Below are 15,037 nucleotides of genomic sequence, written 5' to 3' on the forward strand. Positions count from 1 at the left end.
CACCCCGCGGTAAAACAGGAGCTAAGCTCGGTCCAGGTCAGTCGAAGCTCAGGACTTCGTTGCCCGCTAATCGCCGCAAGGTGGTTATCGCGGAGAAGCTGGCCATTACGTAAGCTGATGCAATTTTGTTTACCTTTCGAGAAGAAGGTTCATTGTTCTTCCCTTCAACTTTGACAGCTTCGGTTTCACGCTGGATGTCTATCTTGACCGTCATCACCTAGGGCAAAGCTGCTGAGGATCAGCTTCTGTTCTACAAATAATTCACCGCTCCTCCAACACGATGCCTCGTCTCGTGCGCCGCCAGCCGCTCGCGGAGCGCATCCAATCCTACTTGAACCCGTGGGATTTTCTGCTCTGGTTGTCTGAGTCAATCGAAGGATATGACTGGGATCAACTTGAGAAGGAATGGGGCCTCGCACTTGGTGTCGCCCTAAATCTGATATTCCTCATTGCGCGAGCCAATAGCAGATCAAGTGGCAGCGAAGCTATTGACGACGTGTTTGGAGATGACGATGGTCTCCCCTGGCTCAGCTGGATTGTACGTCAGAGAACATCCTTAATATTGTTTCTGAGATTTGAAGCTGACTTTTGTTTTCTTCTTTCCACAGGCATGGGTCGTCGTTCACACACTCGTATTGGTCTCTGGGGCAAATGCATTCTACACCTTCTATCGCAAGCGACACTACCGCTTGTTTGAATCTCCGATTGACAGAGCGCCTGCGACTTCTTCCGCCACGCGAGTTAGAGTCGATTCGAGCCCGATGATCGCCTCCCCTTTACGCTACCTCGCTAATGCCATGTCCTCTGAATCTGCCGAGTCGCGAGCGCATCCTGACGCGCATCGGGATGTATGGGAGGTGGCGATGTGGGATCCTCTACCGATCTGTATTCGACTATTCTCCTTGTTCAGCCCGGGCCATGTATTGGTCTATTATCTTTTCTTGCCGACTCAGCTCTCCGATCCTCGCCCCAGCGTGACAATCGTGACGACCATTTTCTTGACCGTACTCCTTTCGGTTCAAATGTCCTTTATCTCCTCATATTACAAGCAACAGGCAAAGGATTCCATGCTGGTGCACCGGGAAGTCATGAAGGAATACGACACAAAATACGTCCACCCGCGCACTCAGCCCTTGATGAGAGACGTTGGAACCCAGTTTTCAGAAGGCACCGACCTCACCCCAGCATCTGAGGGCCAGAATAAGGTCGAAACCTATACACCCACCTTTATCATCAACCGTGGATTCAAAACCAGTCCAAACCCCAACTATGTCAGTCATGTTGACCCTGAAGGGTTATCTCCCCGCCGTGCGGTCGACTCTACACCATCATCGAGGTCGATCTTTCAAACTCAGCCATCCTTGCATACGCCGGTTATGTCGCGTGATGGCTCCCCGTTGGTTCGAACTGTAAATACATCTATGCGACAGCCCCAGTTTCGGCCAAGCTCAGGCACCACTGGTGACGGTGGTAGCCTCGGAGTTTACTCACATGCCAACTCCCCCTTGAGGAAATCAGCATCAACTGCCTTTGAACGTCGTGTTCAAAATAACGGGGACTTCTTTTACAAAGAGCGAGGGACCAGCCCTTTGAGGAAGCCATCCAGCCCACTCAAGCGAAGCAGCTTGGCCGGACCAATGGGTAGTCCAGCACCTGGACTTAGACCAAGTACCTTGGGTAACACCAACCGCCGTGAAACTGGCAGGTTCTAAAACGAAATGAATCATTACAAGCTTTTTTTCCCCTCTTCTTTCCCCTTTTTGCCCTACATGATACCATGATATCATATCGTTTTCCGGAGAATTTAGTTCGTCACCTGCATTGTCTCGTTATGCAGGTCCATCCAGATGATCCTGATTTAGAACTTGGATGCAACCAGTACATACCTAGCCCTAATTGCACCTGCCTGATAGTTACTCGATGCAGCGTCGAGTTTCGATACTCGGTCATTTTACCTCGGTCTGCCACGCTTAAGAATGCGACATCCCATCATTGTACCGATACCTCATTGATCGGAAAATCACCCGACCGTCATTCTTCGTTGAAAAATCCCCAAGTTATCGTCTCAGGGCGGGTCGCAGTTTCCACATCAGATTGAGATATCGCACTTTCTACTTCTCCAAGATCAATTCAGAGCTTTCCCGTGCTGTCGATGATACAATTTTCCAAAGGTAGGACAGTCAGGAGCGATCTATCGGACTGTCATGCCAGATGGCGGCGGGCGAGATTGTGAAGCATTCCAGCGCGGGGGCTGGCATTCTTCATCACCGACCGCATACCATTCCAGCCAACGAGACCATAGTATTCTTACGCGTTGAAATCCTCACTCATTTCACTCTCTGAATTGATTTCGATAACCCCGCGACGTACCCGAATTGTCTTGTTCACGCAAAATTCAAGCACCTAATCCGACCGCTGCTCTTGCCATACATCCCGCACGACCTGTTTCTACAACTACAGTCACGCTGGGTCTCAGTGTTTCCTTCACGGAATGGGCATAGGCACGGCTCAAACCTGGCTCTAGAGTCAGAACTAAACGCCGGAAAGCCCTGCGGGCCAAAATGGACGTCGAAAGCCGTATCGAATTACCAGATGGACATCTTGTCAACCTCTCGCCACGGAACCATCGTCAAACAGGCCAATGTCAACAACAATACCAAGCATATCGAGCAAACTATACCGTCACAGAATTATCGGCAACTCCCTCCTCACAAAGCACCCATCGACCCCGGCCATCTGAGCCTGGAGGTGCTCGAAGCCCACCAGAAATCATGATCCACCGATCAAAAGCAACCAAACTCCCGGCCTCCAAGACCTTGACTGAACGAGCTCGGGATCAGCGCAATCAGACTCCTAGTCCTACCGGTATTCCCAAGCTATCCTCTGCCATCTTCTCTTCAGGGGGATCTGGTGGGCATTCTGGGGGACGGGACCAGTACTGGTCAAAGCTCTGTGACAGATCCGAGAGAGACTCTCCATTATCACACCGAGCTTCTTACGTACGATCCAGAAAGAGTGATCAAAATAGCTCTCCGAGTCATGGCCACTCTCGTCCTCAAAGCCAACATTTCCCCCAGGACCAACCGACTGGCCGCGGGAGCAGCCCCAGATCAGGCATTCCGAGCCCAAATTCCCATCAAACTAGCGGTGTCCAAAGCTCTCGTCAGGAGATACCTCGCAATCCGGAGAGCCAGAGAAAAGTTGGAAAGAACGGAGACTCCTGGGTCAGCCTAGAGCTCAACGACAATACTGCGCACCGATCTGATCGAACAGACACGGCAACCGACTCCAGTTCCCATTCAAATTCTTCCATCTCTCCGGTGTCCGCTGAGGAAAGCCTGACAGACTGGGAGGATAGATTCGTTGTCAATATGCCGAGCGCAAAGGATCCCAATCCACCCACAATGACTGCTCAGCAAATTGCCGAATATCAGAAAAGCATCGAGAAAGCTCGCCGCGAGGGCAGACATACCATAGAACCACCAGCAGGACAGAGTCCGCGAATTGGATCACCTGCAGGAGCACGACGCCGTTCCCCACCAAGGGACGATTCGATTGGCTCTTTTAGAGCATACGACGGCGGTTCAACACAGCCTCTATCGGATACAGATCATTCTTCGGCCCAGCCACAGCAAGATAACCCGGCTGAGCAATCTCAACAGCAGCGGTCTCTAAAGCCGCAGCAGGATTATTACAGTCCTGACGAGATTGGAAAGAATCGGATCAGCACAATCTGGGAGGAATCCCCAACAAAGCAGCGAGAAAAACGTCCCTCTCAAGCCGCAGATGGTTCTTTTTTAGGTTGCAAGGAAATCAACGGGCCAGGAACCAAAAATCCAGACGAGATTCTCCTCTTCGGATCTGGCGAAGACTCCGGAAGCCTGCACCCCCGGCCACTCGCAGTCGGTGGGAGAAAGAGGCAGAAGGAGGAGAGGAAGAAGAGTTCAGGCGGGCATTCGGTTCCTCGCAGATCGGGAGACAGGAGCCTGTTTCAAGAAGAGTGGGCAGAGGTTTCTCGGAATTCGAAACATGTCCCATGCTCGAAGCGGTCGGTAGTGACACTGTGCCAGGACCCTCGCTATTCGGAGCACGAGATACCGAGAACAGGCTCTCAGGGCTCGGAGAAGGAGAACTCCCGCCCTATCGAGAATCCATCTCGGTCGAAAGAGAGGCTGGAAGACACTCGTGGCGACGACGATGTGTTCATTATCATACCCACTATCACACGCACTATGATTCCCATGGCCGAGAAGAGGCAACCCGAGAAGAAGCCTTCAACGCCAAAGCCACAAGGTCTGCGACGACCTGGGGACACTGGCCAATCCGGCACCGGCGAGGCAGTCAAGGCCATTCGCGCGAAACCTCAGGTCATCTCTTCACCTTCAGGGCTTCGACCCGCAGCAGGACCGTTGCAGCCGAGCTCGATCATGCCATCCGAGGTGTCATCAAAAGTCACACAGCCCAGCGGCATTCCAACACCCAAGGAGGCACCCAGCATAGTGAAAGGCATGAAAGAGCCGAAATATGCCAAGGAATCCAAGGGCACGCCTCCCAGAAAATCGTCCCCCGGAAAGGAGAAAAACGAAGTCGATCGAAGCACAGCGTCCAGCTCTATCCGTGGGTTCATCCGTACCTCCGGGCTCGCAAGGTCAGGCGGACTCGTCAGATCTCCCACCGACAGCCTAGCTACCATTCTTCGAAACGGCACTGAGTCTTTGCGAAATCGTGCCGAGTCCCTTCGCAATAGCCGCAAGGGCTCGCCCATTTCTCTTCCGTCGCGAGACAATTCAGACTCGTCCCGCTCGGAGAAGTCTTTCAAGTCAGCCAAAGAGTCCCCGAGAGCAACCCCACCACCGTCTGTGCGGCCCTCTCCAAAGAGAAACTCTCCCACTTCCAAGTTGTCGTCGGCTGAAAGACCTCCTGCTGAAAGGAAACCTTCATTTGAGAAATCCCCTCCGAGACCTGTTGTCAACAAAGCAGTTTCAACGGAGAACCCACCAGCTGTGGAGAAATCGCCGCCTGGGAAGCTGTCCCGTGCTGAGCGGCTGGAGAAATTCAAAGAAGAGGCTCGCATTCGTCGGGCTAATAAGATGGCTAGTGAGAAAGTGGTTGATGTCGATATTGTTGGGATCGCAGAGTTAGACGGTCACCAAGTTACTGGCCGTAAGAACAAACTCCAATCTAATATCACAGACGTAAACGACGTCTGCGAAGATTTGCATGAGCTGAATGCGAGAGAAAAGGACGACTATTCGAGAGAGAACATCAACCCCGTCGCTTTGTCGATGATCTTCGAGATCGTCGTTGTCGCCGTTACGAATATGCACCGACTTACGCTGCAAGTTACCGACAGCCCGTACGCCAAATTTGTCGCGAGCAACGTTGTGAGCATGGTTCGTCACTGCTACCAAGTCTTCACCCGGGTCATTCATGCAGTTGCACAGTATCAAGCCACTGGGACTTGGCCCAAGTTGAAGGACGACAAAGCAATCAGCCGCTTTTTGGTGGAGCTCCTCCAGGCTGTTGTTTATCTTGCGATTCTCGGCTTCAGCGCAATGATCGTCTACCGGGCCGCTAGTTACGCTTTGCTTGTTGCAAGCTGGTTCTTGTGGCTTGCCAGGCCATTTACTTGGGTCTTTAATTGTACTACTCGTGCTCTCATCATGTGAAGAGAGCTGGCGTTTTTCATTGTTCTTGCTAATAAGGTTGGCATTTAAGATCGATTGCGTTTTCCACGGCGCTTTGGGGACTGGGGCGTCTTTCCTTTTCTTTTTTTGACTTTATGGTGTTTATCCCCTCGATCATTGGAATTCGAATTGGGGGTTTCCACTCGTTAGCATCCTCTTATTTCTACACTAGCCTTCAACGTATGCTATTTCATGGCTTCTGCCTGCTGGACTTTTCTCCGGCTTTGGTATCGGATCGCGAAGAAACTTTGTAGGTTTGTCACTCAGAAACATGGGCGTGTTCCAAACATAAGTCCGATGCGATCAATTCAAAGTCTAGATGTCTGAGGGAGTCTACGGGAGTCTCTGGCGGGTTGGATTAGGCTTTCCAATCTAGTGATAGTTGGCGATGGACCAAAAGGATACGCATAGGCAATGAAATAGTTCAATAATTACACTGCAACATTGGAAATTTTTTTCTATGTCTCTTTGCCCGGTGGTAGCGGACCCCTGATATTAAGATGTGGCGTGGAGTGTTGTGCAAAAGTTTCTATGCGAATTCTGTCACAAGTCTGAAGGGGCGGGTATTGGGGGCAAGCAATGCGGCTCATCCTCACTGCCGAGGGCTATGTCGATAAGTTTACGTCGCTGTTTGGATACAATTGGTCAACCGAAGGATTTCTGGATCGAAGACACAGAGGAGAGGAACCTTACATGAAAGTATCCTTTCACGAAACGGACGTGAGAATTTCCTTTAACATGGGAGATGAGGTCGTCCGACGTAGCATTCCCGACCCAACGAGATGGTCAATCATGTAGAACTCTAATCGCATGGATCTCTCCAAGTTCTCCCAAAACTTCAAAGTCCGCAAAAGTGTATGTCGATGATCTCTTGTTGTCCTAGTCTCCCGGGTAGCACATATCCGATGGGAACATTGGGTTGCTCGTGGTCTCTATTGATCAGTTCCAGTCCTGTAACATGATTTTTGGCTGTATCCATAGGATTAACCTGACGATAGATTCCAAGGCCGATCCACCTGGAAGATACCGGGGCTATCTGTTTGTAGAATCCCGCTTCCTCGGTGCGTGTTTCTTCAGTCGGGATATGTTGTCGAGTGCCTAAAATAAAGCCAACCCTGCCGAAGCCTTTATCACACAATAAGCTGCCGCGTTTTTTGGTACGATTATTTTGCAGTGGCATGCCAGGGGCCATTGTCATCAAGCATTGATCCCTGAGAAGTTCGCTGTTGACATGAAAAACAGACCTCGTCCACAAGCCCAGGGCCATGGAATGATTCGGAATTGTGCCCACGCCACGAGAGTATTGTGATCGAAGATAAAGGATATGCCAGTCTATCACCGAATTCTGTTCTTTGAGAAGGTTTTTTAAGTACCCACGTTCCCTACCGATCAAAAATCAGGACCGCCAGAACTGTTGGCTGTAAAAGACAGGAACAATAGAGTGCGATGCTCTACACAAAGATAAGAAATCTTCTGTTGACAGATAGTTTGCAACATGTCCCCGTATCTCGAGGGGGAGATTACTGAAGCGGTCATCATCTGGATAGGGGCACTCTGGCAGGAGAGTGTGCATTTGTTGAACAGGATAATATGCCAGTACCGACGACATGTCTATCTCTGGTGACTTTTGATATTCCATGAGCACTTCATGCCCTATAGCAGTACCGTTATTTAATTAGCAGGTGCCACTAGCTGGGATATGTTAGGACTGAGATTTCATACCTCAAAGGTGTGACTTTGGCACGAACACCTCACAGGCTTTGAAAAGCTTGTTGAGCTCTATCTCACCCTTCTCAAAATGCTCTTTAAAGAGTTCCCAACAACTATGGTGCCAGAGAAAAGCGAAGGGTGTATCACGGCTGAAAGTTGTAGGTTCTGTGAGGGCATCCGACATGGTGACCTTACGGTCGACAGTATTTGTTTCTTGTTTCCATTGCACTGCTCTAGTCAACATCACAATCTTCTAGGGAATGCGTATGATCACAAACGTTTTCGATATGGAGATATCTCCTGCAAGCGAGTAACGACCGGGAGTGTACTGTACAAACGACGCAGTGTGTGAAAACCATTGCAGCAAAAATGGTGGACCGGTGACCAAGGATCAAGTACAAGGAAGCTGGAAGAGGATATGGGAAGATTCTATCCACTTAGGAATGGCAGTAAGAAGCGGTGTAATATGTTTGATAGATCCCAGCAGAAGGAGAACAAAGACGCGATAGACGCGTCTATAACATCAATGTAATTATCAGGGACGTCAATCCCTCACGAGGTGTCAGGACATGTGCCCTGGCACATATATCAAACAAGACCACAACCAAAAGCCCGGGGCTTCATGTTTTGTCATCCATGGGAATTTTATAACAACGGCATATATAACTTTCACCAAGCGCTTATTCCAAAATACCCTTTTCAACCATATAATGACTAAATGGGGCGAGGGAAATATAGTTTATAGAGCGATTGATGAGTAAATCTCTTTCTGGGGAGAGAGAAGGCAGTCTCCTATGAAAACCTCCCAAGCAGCAAAGGGCCTGGTACCGGAAACCCCCCTATGGACCTGGAGATTTCCATCATGAGAGAAGCCATTAGTTGCTTCCAAGCTGTCACACCAAATCAGATTTAACAGACACTACTGGGGCAGTAACCAGAAGATCTACAAGCCGGCACCAGAAGTTGCACAGAAGCGCTAAAGTTCCCCGGGTTGAAGGTAGGGGCAACTCGACTTTTTATTCTCTTTCTTTTGATCAATTTAGTCTTATGGAAGACAGGTAGGCTCTTGCCCAGAAGGAAACTCCACCACCCTCGTGTTGAAGAAACCTTTATCCAAAACATGCGGAGCGGAAAAACATCATCGAGGCCAGGAAGCAAGCTCCCAGCATTGGGGGTAGATCGAGCCAAAAAAGGAGAAAGGAAAAAAATGGAAAGAGAACACCGCTGATTGAGGAAAACCGGAACTTGTTGTAGCCGAGAACGATGGGGTCTCGTTCTCGACACGATCTATATCAGAAACAAGAAAATGAAGATGAAGGAAATAGCTCACAGGGGAGCTGAATTATGTTGAAATTTTTGGATGTCTTCTTTCCTCTTTTTTCAGCCATCATCACAAGAGTAAATATCAGGCTGGCCCGAGAACACAAGCACCGGGCTTTGTGGGGGGTGGGTGAGAAGCAAGGAAATGAAGAAGACTGAGCGATGAAGCGTCGGTGTTAAAGAGACGGGGTATCGGTACAGGGAATGTCGGATGTTGAAATGAGAAAACAAAAGTGAACGCTCAGGAAGAAATCGTTGAGAGGTCTTCAATCGTGACGCCGTGACACATTGCAGGGGGGCCCGGAATCTGGTGTTGGATGATTCATTTCGGGACTAAAATCGTTGAGTATCGTTGAGATAGGTGATGTTGAATTAGGTAGTAATCGTAGTGTGTAGTGTTGACAAAGGTTGAAAGGGTGAACTTCGATCATGAATCCAGAAGATCGGGTTCAGTGAGAATGAAATGGTGATATGTTTTTAGTTTTTGGTCGCAGCACCGTTTTGTTCTCCGGAGCCGTTGGTCTCCGGCTTGCCAGGGAGCTCGACGTTGAGATCCTTGACTTCGAGGTCGGTGAACAGTTCGAAGACGGCGTTGTTTCGGTGGAAGTCGTTGTCGACTAGAGAAAGATCCATTAGTCAACTGATTCCTTTGACGAGAGGATGTGTACTTACCAATGTTGACCAGGTACCAGTCATCCATGACCTGCTGAATCAACTTGCGACTAGGACTGGCGGAATCGTGGCACTTGGACCAATCCTCACCCAGCCGGTACGCTTCGTCCTTCCAGGCCAAGAAACTGACCGTTTCGACGATGGTGGGTTGAATGATTTCTCGTCCGGCGAAGATACCCCAAGTCAAAGCGTTCGGGCTGTCGTGAGTGTTGGTCCGCAGCTCCCCGTTCTTGCGGATGGCGTGGTATGTCAAGTCATCGTTCTTGTCGATACGAGCGACGAGCTCATCAATCAAGGAAGGTGGAACTAGGAGTTCCAGGTATGCCTTCTGGTAGACGAAACCGTTCTTGGGACCCCATCCGTAGATCGGGTGAGAAGACTTCACACCGTTGACAGCGGGCTGGGAGTTGATGGTCAAGAAACCTCTCCGATTCAGGTCGACCAAGAGATCCTTGATGTCGTTGGCCTCGGCGCTGATTGGACTGTCACTCCAGGGAAGTCGGTCCAATTTGCCCTCCAAGAAACGAACGAAAATTTCGGAAAGATCTTTGATAGACTTGGGCTCGCCCCACAACTTGATGTTCTGCTCGTTGGTACCCTTGAGCCGGACTCCATATGCATCAACCTCACCAAAGGCAGGGGATCGAGAATCGGTCCAGCGACCGTTGGGGTACTCGTCCCATGTCTGTGTGCGGGCAACGTATGATGAGTTTCGGTTGCGCCAGAAGACCGGGCGCACATCTTCGCTTCTCCGGCCCAAGGCAAGGGATGGCCGCCATGGCAGAGCCCGCTGAATAGGAGCTTCTTCGGAGGGAGCGAGACCTAGCTCCTCCAAAACGAGCTTTGTTGCCTGTGCCAAGTTCATTGTGTAGCTAACACCATTTTGTCAGCACAGACCAATGGGGACGGTTGGGAATCAAATCGGAGTGAGAAGTTCACTTACAAATGCAAATGGTTGATGCCGGAGGCCATCACCTTGCGACACATGTCGGCAATCAGACGCTTACCAATTTCTCGTACGGCAGCATCGTCGTTCTTGACGGGCTCCAGAGCCTCCATCCACTCCGGCGGTACGCGAGTCTTGGTCCAGTTGGATCGGCGAATGAAAGAAGCATATTGTTGAATAGGCATGATACCGGGGATGATGGGCACGGTGATACCCTTGGCCCGGCACTTCTTCACCCATTCAATGAAGTTGTCCACATCATAGAACATCTGTGTAATGACGAAAGAGCTGCCAGCATCCACCTTCTCCTTCAAGTGATCAACCAGGAGATCCACGTCCGGGTTGTCATCGGCACCTTCCGGGTAGCCTCCCACACCAATGTCGAAGTGATTGCCATACTTCTCGCGAATGTATTTGACCAGGTCCTTCGCATATCGGAATCCGTTCTCTGTGGCCTCCCAAGTCTCCTTGTCACGGGGCGGGTCACCTCGCAGGGCCAGGATGTTGGTGCAGCCAGCCTTGTAGGCAGCCTGAAGAGCCTGATCCACCTTTTCGAGGGGCATATCAGTGCAGGTCAGGTGCATGCATGTCTCCAATCCATAGACCGATTGAGCCACACCGACCATTTCACAGGTCAGGTCAGAGAGATGACCGCCGGCACCCCATGTGATATCGATGAACGAGGGACCCAAGCCATGCATGCGGTCCATTCGGTCATAAAGGTTCTGCACACCCTGAGCAGTCTTGGGAGGAAAAAACTCGAAGGAGATGCTGGGCTCCCCCGCAGCCTCCTTGCTTGCGAGCTTTTCTCGAATATGCATCGTGTCGCGTCAATCTACCCCGCGGTTTGTGTCAGCAGTCGTGTCTTGATTGAAACCAGTGATGAAGGCACAAAAGTATTGACTGGCATCAGAAATCCGAAGAAAAGGAGGGGATTCTTACCAAGACTCAACGATCGAAGGAATTGCTCGAGGGCTGTGGCACCTTAAGGGGAGTGCTACTATGGGGCTATTTTGCAGCGGGGCCTTCCGATCACCGGGATTCTTGACCAGTATGCTGTAGCACCCAAAAATGATAGCTTCTCAAAGATGAACACCCAAAAAAAATCCAGCCCAACTCGGGATTGTGAAAAAGAAAGGGGGGATGTTGAGGCTCCGGGGGGAGTTGGGGGAAAAAAGAAAGGTGAACACTTTGGGAACGTTTTGGAACTTTTGGCGGGGGAGGCCGGAGATCGGAGGCACGTGTTCTGCCCACCAAGAAGGGGATGGCTGGCACCAGAAGAGCGATAATGGCCAATAAAACTACAAATTGACAGTCTATACGAGTTTATAGATCCTTCTAACTTCTTATTATGCCGTAGAAAGCATCATGAAGATGGTACTTGGAGATCATGGCCTGCCCCTCCTACCCCTCCTTGGGCGAAAAGGGTTCCGGGGCAAATTTTCCTTTTGCGGCCGCTTATCGCCCGCTACATTTTTTGACCCATTTTGATCTTCAATTGTCCGTTGCTTTCTCGACATTCGAGCCCAACTCCTTCTTTTCCACGACCTCTCGCCCTCTTTTGATACCATCGAAGCGTTAGAATCGCCATCATGTCCGCTGCTCCTGCCTCCGCCGACCAGGACTACAAGTCTACCCTCCTGCCGCTGCTGATCTCCAACAATGTCCTTTCTTTCGGTACTTACGTACTGAAGTCTGGTCGCGAATCGCCTTACTTCTTCACCTCCTCGCTCCTGCACACTGCGCCTCTCCTGCGCGCCACTTCTGCCGCTTACGCGAGCGTCCTCTCTGCTGAGCCTTTCGTGACCACCGCCGCCGACGGCACCACCAAGCCCAACTTCGATATCATCTTCGGCCCCGCCTACAAGGGAATCCCCATCTGTGCTGCCGTCACCAACGAGCTCGCTGTCCGTGACTCGCTCTCCGGCTCGCCCAAGGGTACTTGGGACAACGTCAGTTACTCCTTCAACCGCAAGGAGGCTAAGGCACACGGCGAGGGTGGAAACATTGTCGGTGCTCCCCTCAAGGGCAAGCGAATTGTTATCGTCGACGACGTGATCACTGCCGGTACTGCGCTGCGCGAGGCCGTCGGCATCATTGAAAAGGAGGGTGGTATTGTCGCCGGTGTCGTTGTCCTCCTCGACCGTGAGGAGCGGGTCAGCGACTCTGAGCCCAAGAGCGCTATCGGAGTTGCCCAGCGGGACCTCGGCGGCAACATCCCCATTCGCTCGGTCATTGGTCTGCACGACTTGATCGAGAAGCTGGGCGACAAGATTGGCGCTGCTGAAATCCAGCGGCTGAAGGACTACCGGGCTCGCTACGGTGCCGAGTAAATTGGGCCGGAAATGAGAAACGATGTATGAGACCTTAAAAACAGGAGCTATGATACCAGGATAGCCCGGAGTTACTCCAATCTATATATTCACAGAGACTAATTGTCCAATGCTGTCCCGTTCTTTTCTCTCAAGCTACTTTGGTTGAAGTCAACTGCCCTTCTATATGCGATATCTGGAGATAAGTGAATTGGTAGCAAAGCTTACCCGCGAACAGGTAGGACACGCCTCCATCGTCAACGTTCCAAACCCCGCTCCAATCGGGGAGTTGGGAACTCTATCGTTTGGCCGCCACCTCTTCCAGTGTCTTGGTCTGTGTGAGAAACTTGATTCATCTCTTCCACCAAGATGAGTAGATAGTCACACCATGAAGCTCCTATCCTCCTGGATATCTAAAGCACCCCTGGAGAACATGTCGTACATGTCAGCTAAAATCCCCGAAGTCACCCTTAATGTCTCGGACGAAGTCGATCTCGCCGGCGATACTAAATCTGATTCAATCGTATCGGGCAAAATAGACCACTCCGGTGAGCAGGAACACGGCCAATCCGGGTATACTAGCAGGCCCCGGTCGCACAAAACACAGCATAGGACAGTAAAACTCGCTTTGGCAAAACTCGCTTTGGCAATTTCTTGAGATAGGGCAGGCACTGTACACTAGGAGCTTGGACAGACCCTATCCTATCATGTAGAAAAAGAAGATCTGATCGCGCTCAGACCATATGGTGAAGGGCACTTTTTAGGAGAATGACGTTACAAACAACATAGGCTCGTGTCAAACATGCATAACCTCCATTTTCCAGTGGTAATGGGCGAAAAAGAACTTCTTCCTATATACTCTCCCGACTATAAGGAGGACAACGGGTTGTTCCGTTCTTTGGCATGGAGGATATATGAGGCGACTTGGAGACTTCAAATATACAATGGAGCGAGACACTGACTGGAATTCCCCTCCCATTGGGACTACTTGGTGGAGTTATATGTTGTTATTTAATTGGAGGACAACGAATCTAAAGTTCGCCGCTTCCGAAGATCTCCCAATGGCTGATTTCGTGCCACAACGCGGGTCTAGTATAGGACAAGCTTTGAATTCGGGCCAGTCGTCAACGCGCGGTATTTGACTGATTCATCAAGCTCTGGGGAATTAAAATAATCTAATTGATAATAGAAAATTAGGTACACAAGGCCACGATATAAATCGTGCTGGTTGGGGTTACGAGAACTGACCTATAAACGCGAAGAAGTATGCATATTGTATTCGTACTGACGACGCCAATCTGACCGGAAATATTTCTGCATTGCGCATATGCGGCGCCATATGTAGAGTAGTATTATGTAGTCACCAGTACATGAGCACGGCAGAACTAGCTAGGCATAGGTCTATCCACTTAACAGTTTTGTCAACGGCTTGCATCGTGTTGAACCTGTCGGGTACAGAATGCAACAAAGTCGGGAAAGTAAGATCAGTCCAGCATGTTTAAAACTCAACAGGCCGTTGGTGACTTCTTCAACCGGTTATCGGAATGTAATCTGCAAGCTGTATATCGGTGTCCCTCGCGAGTATAGCTCGCCCTTTACTCCTTAACCAGTTGCACGAAAGGTGGAGCTCATATCAGCCAACATGGCGCATGAGAAAATAATTGTCATCAAGCTATCAAATTCCCGAGTTCGTACATAGCGAAAGGTAAGCTAATTCCCAGAATTTGCCATAAGTAGAGCTCCGAAAGACATCATAACTGAAATTCGGTGTATATTTTTTCACGCCAGCCTGCCATTCAATCTATCGACCGACTGTGTTAGTAACAGACAACAGTATCGCCGATAAATCTTGCTATGCGGTAGGAGTCATCGAAAGGAAGATAGAAAGACGAATATCCTAGTCATTGTACTCTGCATTGTACTCCGCATTTCCTTGAGCGCTGATGCTACAAGCAGTTGGAATGGCAATTTAGACCCATTGCGCAGGTTGCTAGAGCAGTAGCGAATATACCCCTCGACCATACCACAAGAATTCAATCCTAAGAAATGCAGAATTATTAGAGCCTCGCTCCATGCACCTCAATGGTGAGCAGAAGCTCCAGGGTTGATAGGCTATGGCAACACATTATTCGATTCACGATATGGTAGTTGAAGAACGGCCCGTTTACTCTATTAGCAAGATATTCCTTGTGTTCTCACCGTCGATGTTGAAATTCGACCGATCTTAAATCTCCGCTGCATGTACTGCACTTATCTGTTCTGCCTATCTAAATCCCCTCATCCTTCGATACGCAATACCAAGGTATTACAGTTCTCCGTGAAACATGCACTGCATACTATACCCAACTCCCATCATCGAGACGCTGGCTTTCCACCAAGGCCGCCGGTAA

General features: G+C 50.1%; 4 protein-coding genes across 4 annotated transcripts; 3 read left to right on the forward strand and 1 right to left on the reverse strand.

Annotated features, from left to right (window-relative positions):
* Positions 1–280: 280 nt before the first annotated feature.
* Positions 281–1,712, forward strand: N7496_009387 (Nur1/Mug154 family protein; the record flags this gene model as incomplete). Its single annotated transcript, XM_056702301.1, has 2 exons — positions 281–538; positions 609–1,712. 2 exons carry the CDS (start codon positions 281–283, stop codon positions 1,710–1,712), a joined length of 1,362 nt encoding a protein of 453 aa, XP_056551301.1.
* An 849-nt stretch (positions 1,713–2,561) lies between these two features.
* Positions 2,562–5,669, forward strand: N7496_009388 (putative NTP binding protein; the record flags this gene model as incomplete). Its single annotated transcript, XM_056702302.1, has 1 exon — positions 2,562–5,669. The coding sequence occupies one exon, from the start codon at positions 2,562–2,564 to the stop codon at positions 5,667–5,669; it is 3,108 nt and encodes a 1,035-aa protein (XP_056551302.1).
* A 3,525-nt stretch (positions 5,670–9,194) lies between these two features.
* On the reverse strand, positions 9,195–11,156 carry N7496_009389 (methylenetetrahydrofolate reductase (NAD(P)H) MET13; the record flags this gene model as incomplete). Its single annotated transcript, XM_056702303.1, has 3 exons — positions 9,195–9,334; positions 9,390–10,261; positions 10,333–11,156. The coding sequence occupies 3 exons, from the start codon at positions 11,154–11,156 to the stop codon at positions 9,195–9,197; spliced, it is 1,836 nt and encodes a 611-aa protein (XP_056551303.1).
* Positions 11,157–11,927: 771 nt separating this feature from the next.
* On the forward strand, positions 11,928–12,668 carry N7496_009390 (orotate phosphoribosyltransferase; the record flags this gene model as incomplete). Its single annotated transcript, XM_056702304.1, has 1 exon — positions 11,928–12,668. The coding sequence occupies one exon, from the start codon at positions 11,928–11,930 to the stop codon at positions 12,666–12,668; it is 741 nt and encodes a 246-aa protein (XP_056551304.1).
* Between the last annotated feature and the right edge of the window lie 2,369 nt (positions 12,669–15,037).

The sequence above is a fragment of the Penicillium cataractarum genome (assembly GCF_028827025.1).
Source record: "Penicillium cataractarum strain IBT 29864 chromosome Unknown utg000008l, whole genome shotgun sequence".
Taxonomy (NCBI): domain Eukaryota; kingdom Fungi; phylum Ascomycota; class Eurotiomycetes; order Eurotiales; family Aspergillaceae; genus Penicillium; species Penicillium cataractarum.